Genomic DNA, 11,300 nt, shown 5'->3' with positions numbered 1-11,300 from the left:
GATACCGGTGCCAAATCGATACTTTTAAAACGGTTCCAGGGCCTAAACGGTGCCTGAACCGATACTTATTAAAAAATAAATAAATAAAAATTCCCCCCAAAAAATTATGGATTGGCCATTAGAATAGAAATAGAACAGAGAGTGCAAATGTTAAGAGGGTCAAGTTTTTTAAATTAAAAAAAACAAGCAGATAAAATTAGAGGTAGCATTAGAATAGAGAGTGCTAGAGTTAGAGGGTCAAATGAAGATGAAAGAGATGTATTTTTAGCCGTTTCTTGAAAATATTAAGGACTCAGCTGCTAGGATTGAGCTGGGCAGGTCATTCCACCAGGAGGGAACAGTTAATGTAGAAGTCTATGAAAGTTTTATCATAGGTAGAATGTAGTGGTGGGCGGTATGACCAAAAATTTATATCACAGTATTTTTCAAAATGATACCGGTTTCACGGTATATGATGGTATTTATTAATTTTTTTCCATGCATGACCGGGTGTAAACCACATTTTCTATTGATTGAGAGAGGAAATAGGCTACTGCAGTAGATTGACTAGGAAAGCCCTATTTTACTGTCATGATAAGTGAATATTGTAGAAATATTCCACTCAGTGACGAAACACGACCCATTTATACATGTTAACCAGGAGTCACTCTCATTTATAATCACGACATCGTCTGATAAAATCAACATGCATGTACAGTAGATGCATGTTGAGCGGCTATGCGGTGGTTTTGACTATATTACTTTTTTGTCTCATCCAGTGCACTGCCTGCGTCTGAGTAACAAAAAAATAATAATATTTGCATTATATTAATAGATGTTTTGTACTCATTTATTGACGAGTCGGCTGTGGTACGGCCAGCTGAAAGCAATGCTTCTCTGCCGCTCACTGCACAGAACAGATGCCGAGAGAGACGACACCGCGCCGGGAGGGTCAGACCTCGGCGACATCTTCCAACTTAATCATAGCTAAGGTTTATCCCAAAAGGTTTCTAGGTTTGTCAGTATATATATTCTATGGGAAAACGCCGCTAAAAGGGTCTGAAAGTTGCTAAATCTAGTGCTGAAGTCGCGCTCGTGTGTGTGAGATGCGGGAGCTGATGGCAGGGGGCGGTGGATATGTGTGGCGGTCAGTGGATATTGTGGATGAGTTCATCTGTCATCATGTTCTATTAGTTCTACAGCTTCAGTTTCGGAACTTTCACGCTTAGTAACACATACAGCTGTGTCCTCGCCACAGTGCAACAGTGAAAAGAGAAACCAAAACGCTTTCTGAACATTATTTAAACGAAACCGGTATTGCGGTATTTTAAATATTCATATCATAAGAAAAAAAAATACCGGTATGCGGTATGAACCGGTATACCGCCCAGCACTAATTTTTCCCATCCCAACTGAATGGGACACAGCAAAAACTGAGCAAAAGTAACAGTGGCACTCGCCTTAGAAAACACTACTAACTCAGAAACTACTGCTTTATAAATAATACTTTGAAGATGCTCATGTGAGTCAGTATCTCAAAGCTGTTTTTAGTCTGTCACATCGTATCATCTGTAAATGTGTCTTCAATGCACAAACACATTTGATTAAATGGCTGAATAAGATTTCTGATTAGCCCCCTTCCTCAGTGATCAGCATGTCTTAAGCCCTATTCGCACAGGATTAGTATTATCTGGGGACCTTGTGTGATTTTGAAATTACCCCCCCACATCTGAATTTCGTGTGGTGCATTCGCACGGGATAAGTGAAGCCTGTGATTTTACTCGAATTTACTGACTTATCTCCCGGATACCCGGATGTCAAGGCTTTGAGAGTCCCGTTCTATGGTCCAGATGGATTTTTAAAAAAATAAACTAATATAGTTTCGTGCGCTGTGTCATTTATATTTCACCAGGTTAAAATAATATCTCAAGCTTTGTGCTTGATACACATTAACACATTAACCTCAAAACCTTTTCAGCTTTCTCTTTCTGCAAATTGTATGGTGTAGTGATATGATGACAGCACCCAGATACTATCAAACACTCCAACGCAGCTCCATTCTTCGCGAAAGATGGATAAAATGCGCACAGGAAACAAAAAACTCGAAAAATTATATACGACCCGCCAAATGCTGGCCGAACCACAGATATGCCGATTCGCACGGGACTAATATTATCACAGGACCTCGGTGTTCGGCGAAATATGGTAGGTCATTTGCGGGGAAATTTTAACTTTTAATTACAGACATGGCCGATTCGCACGGGATTAAGATCACAGACAACCTCCGCAATTATTACAAATGACTGGAGGTCACCAGGTAAAACTAATCCAGTGCGAATAGGGCTTTATAAGTTATTATGGTTTCCACACAGTAATTACGTGGCTTATTTGTGCCTTTAAACAGTAAGTAACAAAAAAAGTCAACAGTATTCCATATTAATCCCAAAAACACTCACATAAGCCATCCTACACTCCTAAAAATCAAGGCTTTTTACTGGCACTGATGGTTCCATGAAGATCCTTTAACACAAACGGTTCTTTATAATGGAAAAAGGTTCTTCAGATTATTAAAATGTTCTTCACACTAAGAAAAAAATTTTTGGGGTAAAAAGTTATTTGGAGACCCAAAATTGTTCTTCTATTGCATTGCTATGAAACCCCACTTTTGGAACATTCAATTTACAGGGTTACTTTCAGTTTTATAAAAGTAAATTGAAAACTTCTTAAGATCAAGTAAAGAAAATTTAAAGAATAAACTGATTGGAACAACACAACAATATGGTCTCTAAATGTAAATCTCTTTTATTAGCAACACTTCAAAGTTAAAAAAATAAGTAAATAAAAAATAAACGAAACAATTTCTACATTACTGTTTAATAAATTTAAAAAATATGGATTGAATAGCTCTGCTCCCAAGCACTAGAATATGGGCATAACTTTTTCTACCTTCTAACCACACTGCAAAAAAGTAATGTTTTTTTATCTGTATTTTTGTCTTGTTTTCCCATCCAAATGTCTAAAGATTTTTTAATCAAAACATATTTATTTGAGAAATAAAATGACCAGTCTTGTTTTCTGAGAAATTTATCAAAATTAAGTGAGTTTGATTACAACCAGAACAAATATCTGCCAATGGGCTCAAAAAAAAAACATTTTAATTAAAAGGAAAACAAGTTTTCATTCCCCAATCCCCACTAATAAATGTTTGTTCTTGGTTTAACCATAAACTCATTTAATTTTGATAAATTTCTCAGAAAACAAGACTTCATGCAGTATGTTCAATTTGCATCTGAAGTAAATGTAAAACAAAAATACTGAGGAAGATATAAATTTTTTTTGCAATTCATGCAACATTTAATGCCATGACTTCATGAATTAAATACTTTCCACTCTGATTTAAGGTCTTTATAGACCTAAATTTTTGGAAGGGTGAATTAAGACTCTTTAAGACCTTTTTAATAGTGTATAGTGATATAAGTTTGATCATTTTCTTTAAAGGGGTTCAGTGACGAAACACGACCCATTTATACATGTTAACCAGGAGTCACTCTCATTTATAATCACGACATCGTCTGATAAAATCAACATGCATGTACAGTAGATGCATGTTGAGCGGCTATGCGGTGGTTTTGACTATATTACTTTTTTGTCTCATCCAGTGCACTGCCTGCGTCTGAGTAACAAAAAAATAATAATATTTGCATTATATTAATAGATGTTTTGTACTCATTTATTGACGAGTCGGCTGTGGTTAACAGACGGACTACACTCATATTTATTATTCCAAACAGTCAGTAAGCTACAGGTGCTTGGAAACGCTGTTTTGTACTCATTTATTGACGAGTCGGCTGTGGTACGGCCAGCTGAAAGCAATGCTTCTCTGCCGCTCACTGCACAGAACAGATGCCGAGAGAGACGACACCGCGCCGGGAGGGTCAGACCTCGGCGACATCTTCCAACTTAATCATAGCTAAGGTTTATCCCAAAAGGTTTCTAGGTTTGTCAGTATATATATTCTATGGGAAAACGCCGCTAAAAGGGTCTGAAAGTTGCTAAATCTAGTGCTGAAGTCGCGCTCGTGTGTGTGAGATGCGGGAGCTGATGGCAGGGGGCGGTGGATATGTGTGGCGGTCAGTGGATATTGGGGATGAGTTCATCTGTCATCATGTTCTATTAGTTCTACAGCTTCAGTTTCGGAACTTTCACGCTTAGTAACACATACAGCTGTTCCCTCACCACAGTGCAACAGTGAAAAGAGCCCCCCCCCTCAAACGCGTGCCGAACATTATTTAAACTAAACCGGTATTGCGGTATTTTAAAAATTCATATCATAAGAAAAATAAACACTGGTATTTGGTATGAACCGGTATACCGCCCAGCACTAGTAGAATGCAAAATGTTTCAATACAAGCATTTCAGTCAAATGTAATTTATGCAATATTTCAAACCTTTAACCCACTTGGGAAAATCAACCCATGGCAACAGTTTAAAAGTACCCCAATTCTGTGGAAAAAAGAAACCGTACAAAGTTTGGAATAGTGAGGAGTATACCTTGCACCTGCACACAGTCATCAAACTATGTGATATGTCAGACGTCATGATTATCTGTTAGTTGATTACTTAGTTTACTGTATGGTTCACATTACAGCTTGAAGTTAATTACCCAATTTAATGACTTGGTGAGCACAATTTTCTTTACTGTGTTTATTAATTTTTTTTAAACATTGACAGACTCATTCTTTTTTTAAATAGCCAGATGCCTTAAGTTTTCATTACAGCCATTAGTCACAATTTCCTATTTGCTGGTCTGAGCAGGGGGAGGGACAATCTCATTGTAGAGAGCATTTGATTGGACAAAAATCTGTGTAGGATGAGTCATTGGATGCGTCTCAAACATCTCCCTAGGTCGTGAATCGGTGTGTTGTGTACATGACATGCACTGGTAGGGAGGGACCCTGACTTACTACACATTGGGACACTGATAAATCTATTTCCAGCAATGTGACAACGTGCTTGTCTTGTAAAACATCACCATTGTTACTTATCAACAACAGCAGCAGGACTAATATCTTTCTGACAATATTTTGTAATGCGGTTTAAAGTACATTATGAAAAATAATTTGAATGTACAGTATATCCCTGCTACATTTCAGCCTTAAATTATTTACAAATGTTAGCTAGATTATGCTGAAATATAATTAAATGAATAAACGGCTTGACTTTTCAAAACTTCTAACACATGCCATGGTGTGTATTGTGATGTCTTGTGTAGTTTACTTTTCCCATTTCAGAAATGTGATATGATTTCTGTTAAGTGAACTACTGTGGTACGACTCCCTGACCATGACACCTGAACTAGGAAGCTGATTGCGACATCAATAGTTTTGAAGTGAATTTTGTCAAATTTTTGGAGTAAACTAATATATAGTTGTCTTCAAGCCACAAACCCCAATATTGATTTAAGGGGTCTTTAATAAACATAAGAAGATGCTGCATCATGCGACATAATTCGATAATGAATTGTCCTTTCCACAGGTAGCCATACATCCATATGTCATCAGTGGAAAAATGTCAATGTGATCTTACTTGAAACAGGGAACATTACATGAAAGATCTGAAAAGTACTGTTGCCCAGAGTCCTCTTTATACTGTTTCCCATGCCGGCTATCCTGAACTCCTCCTCCCTCACCCTCACTGGCTTCAGCTATGCCTCACACTCCCAAAGCACCCAAGAAGTCATCTTGTGCATCCAAAAAGCAAAATGTTAGGAGGGTGAAAGCTTCCACGACTAGGAGGCAAACCGTCAACTTGCTCAAAGCGAATGGCGAGATCAGGAAGGCCATAGATAAGAAACAGGCAGCCAAAGCAACCCAGAGGACTGTTGTCAGCAAGCCCAGTAAGAGGACAGTCAAGAATGTCCTCGTTGTTAAAGGATCCAGGCACACGCGTGGTTCTTTGAACCAAAATGGCTTGTTGTCAAAACTTAATGGGAAAGGGAAGTCACCTTGCAATAGTGTCTCATGTCCGAGGGAAGTTGAGTCCTACAGGAGAGTGGTTACAAAGAAAAAGGGAGTTCTGGAGATCAGGGAACAGGATACTGATACTAAAAGGTCAGAAGTTCATGATCCTAATGGTGATGGACAACAAAATGGTGCTGTAATTCCCACTGGAGAGGGACAGAGTGTTAACATAAGCTCAGAGGAAACTGCGGAGGATCACAGAGAAACTGTTGTTCACAACACTGACAAGGCAGAGGAAGAGACTGTAAAAGCAGGCACAGAAACTGTGCAAAACGAAAGCTGCTCTGCTCCTACCGAGCAGCCGAAAACAGCGTTTGTTGAGCAACATGACCTTCACGACCCCGTCAATAATGTGGACTTTGCCTACAACAATAATACCTCAGGCCCAACAACTCCCGCCCCTTCACAGTCAGATAAGTATGTTTCAGGACAGACTGAAGAGGTTCAACACATCGTTCCACACATTAACTTTCCCGACAATTCTTTTCAAACCACTCCAGAAAACTCTACAGAAGCAGGTGAGACTGTGGCCTCCGAAGTGTGTCAGTCCTCCAATGAATCACCAGCACTTGAAAAACTTGCAAATGCTCCCCAGAAGGAAAATGAGTTTGAAAGCACTGTAGACGTGGACACCAAAGATGAAAATGGGGATGATGAAATGTCAATGAAGAAAGAGGGGGCGCTTTCTCTCCTCTCGCTGAGCATGACCATTTACAACAGCACTCTTTGTGAAATGGGCCGTGGGCCTCAGGCGATGGCGTCGCTCTCCAGTAGCACAGAAAGCACCCAGTCCTCGTTTGACAGCGACTCGGAGTTGTTTCTGGAGCACGGGGCGTCAGGAAACCCTTCTCTCCAAGTTGAGGATATTCAGCTGCGTTTACTTCAAGTTCAAGAGAGGAGGGGCAGGAAAAAGAGAATTCACTGTGGTGTTTGCACACCTTGCCTGCGCAAGATCAACTGCGGGGAATGCAGGAGTTGCCTGAACCGAAAAACGGGCCATCAGATCTGTAAGCTCAGGAAGTGTGTTGAGTTGAGGAAGAAGCCCCTCATGATCTATACGGGAGAGGTAAGGCAACTTTTTGATGTCGCTTGCCCTAACTTTAACATTTTGAATTAAAGTCAAGTCAAAGATGTTCAGTACAACATTTACTTGCTTTTCAATTAAAGGTGTCATATCATAAGGAATCAACCTTTTCTTGATCTTTAGAGTCCAAGTCCAAAAAAGCATTTATTAGAATTAATTTGGAATTTTTTGTGATGTTACACAGATAAATGCATCAGTTTACACATCAGTAATGTCTGCTGGGTGATGCAAAACTTCCACCTAGTCATAGAGGTAATAAGGAAATGCCTCAAAAGTAGTGGAACTTTCCGCTCTGCAAATCTTTTCCAAAGATCCCCAAGTTAAACTAAAGACTAAAGTTCATTTTGAAGGTCCATGATCATTTAAGTCTCACCAATAACTTTCAGTGAGGATTGTCTGGTGATTCTGTCACAACTATCACACAGCAGCAGAATTACGGTTGTCTGTCTTTTTTGGAGTGCTAAATATGGTCCTGTTCGTACATGGTTTAGTTAAGAAAGGGATTGACAGCTGCGTTCTTTAACTGTTTGGCTCCCTTAAATTTCCAGGACTTGCACTTAGATTTTGGGAGTGTGTGTAGATGCAGAGAATGCAGACATGCATTTCTTATAAATGCAGCAGCAAAAAAAATTTAATAAAAATTTTTTTTTCCACCATTGTCTATTTGGACGTAAGATATTTTCTGTGAATGTACAAGACTTCAGATTCTGCTGCAATAGGTAAATAACCAGAAAAACAAGTGCAGTAAATGGTAAAAACAGTGTGTTTATGATTACAATAATAAATTGCAATATGATAAAAAAAATACCTGTTTGCAATATCAAGCAGCATGACAAACTGTTTTTTTTACAGCTAAAATAGGTGGCTGACAATGGAAGACTTGCACATTCAAAATAAAAATGGCCGCTCCCGCTCTTAAGCCGCCTTTCCACGGTCTCTGACAAACGACAAGAGATAGACCTAAAGTCATTCATTTCCAATGAAGAGTAGTGTGGGAGCTGCGTTGAGCTCTGATCATATGCGCATGCAGAAAATTCGGATCCAATTTGAGCTTCGGATGCATTAAAATATTTGAACTTCTGCGGTTAGACCTTATGCAAACACCCAACCAGATGTGATGTATTCTAATCAAAATTATGAGTGTAAGGTCAGAATAACCGATATTTTTCCACTTTAACGTTATTCTGTAAACACTATTTCTGTAAAATGGCGCTTTAGAATAATTATGGCAGAAATAATTATTTTAAAATAAATCATTCTGTATGTTGTTTTTATTTTGGGGGTCATTTTATTTTGTGTGGATATATTTAGACATTCATTATATTCAATAAAATCATTTATTTTACCATGGTGAATAAGCTGAGGGTATTGCTTCACGACCAGTTTGAAAGTTCTGTTTGACTGCTGCTAGGGGGAAACATGCGACAATCATATCCAAATGTCGGAGACAGTGGAAAGGCACTGTTTTCAGGCATAACCCATCACATGATTTACCATGAGTGTTGCATGTGGCTTATATTTAGCGAGAGCGAATGAATATGTTAATGTGAGTATGGCACTCTACATATGTTAAGTGTCCATGTTACAGCGTGTCCTCTTTTTGTGTGTGTGTCTGATGAGCCAATAGATGAACAGTTTGTTTTATGCATGTTTAATTCAGGCAATGAGAAGTGTTGACACTGTCATTGTGCTGGTTAAGACCAAATTCCTGTCACTTTTGAGTATAGCTGTTTTTTTTTGTCTCTGTTTGAAACAGGATTGGTGTTTGTGATTAAGCACTGATTACTTTATTCTTAGATCCATTGTCAAATTTTCCAGTAAGGAACTGAGAATATAAAACCACCCATGTCACTTTAGTTAGGATTCATGTAGCTCAGACAGTAGGGCATGGTGCTAAGAATGTCAAGTTCATGTGTTCGTTTCTCAGGGAATGTACAATATGATGAAATGTATAGCTTGAATGCAATGTATGTTTTTGATAAAACTGTCTGCTAAATGACATTGTAAGCAATCACATAATTTTTTACATTTATGCATATAGCTGCTAGTTTTGATCAGTCTGAAAGTTGAGCAACACAATTATTTCACTCACCCAATTATATTAGGGATGCACCGAAATGAAAATTCTTGGCCGAAGCCAAACAAAATAAAACCCTGGGCCGAAGGCCAAATACCGAACATGGTTTTTCGCATTTTTGCCCCCCATGTTGGCCTATTTTGCCTTTTTTTTTTTTTTTTTCACCATTGCATTAATTAAATTGCCAAAATGTGCTTTTTACGGTTTTATCCTGCTTTTCAAATAAAAAATCAATTACAAAACAACATTTAAAAAATATTTACTTAACACTGAATTTTTTTTTTAACATTCTAGCAGACATTATACCAACAAAGCACAATTCAACTTAAAATGAATATGTTAATAAAATAATACTTTTTGGCCATTTTTGAGACTTGAATCAGGCATGCATTTTTTGCTGTACAAATAAAGGCAGCCTTGCTGAGCAGAAGAGAATTATTTTATAACATTAGAATATATTACAGATCCCAATTTGAACACTGTGTGTGAATGTTATAATAAATGCATTAATAGAGCTGTTGTAGGGTAATTATTATCGTTATTGTTGTCTTTTTTATTTTATTTTACAGAACGACAGTAAAATTACAATACTCTTTACAAAACTCTTTAAAAAAATTTCACAAAAATGTTACAGAGCAACTGACAAGTAACACCGTTTCAGCGCAGATTTTCCTCGCGCTAGTTTGGACTTTGAACCCTGGCGGCGTGAGCTCGTGCAGTGCTGTCAGAATACATGCAATTTGTGCATGCATTAGAAAATATAACAATCTGCGGTTTATTTACTAATTGTTTGAGTTAATTTCGCGATTTCAATCGTCATACAGTAACTTAACCACCAGCATTAGCCACCTCTTCTTCTCAATCGGAGACGTGATGCAGCACTAAACAGTCTCCCGCTGTCGGTGCTTCGTGCTTGTAATGATTTCTGCGTCTTTCTCTGATAGTTTTAAATACTTTCACTGCAGACATGGTTGCTGCTTTAGTGCGTGCCTCTATTTGATTGCGTTAGTCATTGTTTGGTACATATTATTCGGCCTTTTCGCTTATTTGGCTTACTCGTGGTGGCGCTCGTTCACTGAAGTTTAGCGGAGAATTTCCTTTTTTTTTTTTTTTTTTTTTTATATAGTATTTATATTTTATATCATTTTTTTCACCATTGCATCAATTAAATAACCAAAATTAGCTTTTTACTGTTTTGTCCTGCTTTTCAAATAAAAAAATCTATTACAAAACAACAATTTAAAAATATTTACTTAAAGGGATAGTTCACCCAAAAATTCAACTTCTGTCATCATTTACTCACCCTCATGTCGTTCCAAACCTGTATGAGTTGCTTTCTTACGTTGAACACAAAAGAAGATATTTATTATAACAGTTGGTGGTTGCCATTGACTTCCATAGTAGGGAAAAATAATACTGTGGAAGTCAATGGCAACCACCAACTGTTTGATTACCAGCAATCTTCAAAATATCTTCTTTTATGTTCAACATAAGATAGCAACTCATACAGGTTTGGAACGACATGAGGGTGAGTAAATGATGACAGAATTTTCATTTTTGGGTGAACTCTCCCTTTAACACTGAACATTTTTTTAACATTCTAGCAGACATTATACCAACAAACCACAATTTAACTTAAAATGAATAATTTAGTAAAATAATATTTTTTTGGCCATTTTTGAGACTTGAATCAGGCATGTATTTTTTACTGTACAAATAAAGGCAGCGTTGCTGAGCAGAAGAGAATTCTTTTAAAACATTAGAATAGGCCTATATTACAGATCCCAATTTGAACCCTGTGTGAATGTTAGAATACATGTAGTTTCAGCTCAGATTTCCCTCGCGGTTTGGACTTTGAGCCCTGGTGTGGCGAGCTTGTGCAGCGCTGTCAGAATACATGCAATTTGTGCGTGCATTAGAAAATATAACATTCTGCAGTTTATTTACTAATCGTTTGAGGCCATTTCGCGATTTCAATCATCATACAGTAGCCTAACCACCAGCATCAGCCACCTCTTCTCATCGGAGACGTCGCTGTCGGTGCTTCGTACTTGTAATGATTTCTGCGTCTTTCTCTGATAGTTTTGAATACTTTCTCACTGCCGACATGTTTGCTGCATTAGTGCGTGCCTCTATTTGA

The 11,300-nt window shown here is 37.9% G+C and overlaps 1 protein-coding gene across 1 annotated transcript in view; it reads left to right on the top strand.

Annotated features, from left to right (window-relative positions):
• LOC107589523 (methylcytosine dioxygenase TET1-like) overlaps nucleotides 1-11,300 on the top strand; it is a 53,546-nt gene that overhangs the window by 3,839 nt on the left and 38,407 nt on the right. The window contains exon 2 of the mRNA XM_016277985.1: nucleotides 5,515-7,065. Coding sequence (XP_016133471.1) covers nucleotides 5,686-7,065 — 1,380 coding nt within the window. The 5' untranslated portion in view covers nucleotides 5,515-5,685. The remainder of the gene's footprint in view (nucleotides 1-5,514; nucleotides 7,066-11,300) is intronic.

The sequence above is a fragment of the Sinocyclocheilus grahami genome, unplaced genomic scaffold (assembly GCF_001515645.1).
Source record: "Sinocyclocheilus grahami isolate Dianchi unplaced genomic scaffold, SAMN03320097.WGS_v1.1 scaffold117.1, whole genome shotgun sequence".
NCBI lineage: Eukaryota > Metazoa > Chordata > Actinopteri > Cypriniformes > Cyprinidae > Sinocyclocheilus > Sinocyclocheilus grahami.
Note: the sequence above shows the minus strand (reverse complement) of the source record. Positions and strands in the feature narration are given on the sequence as shown.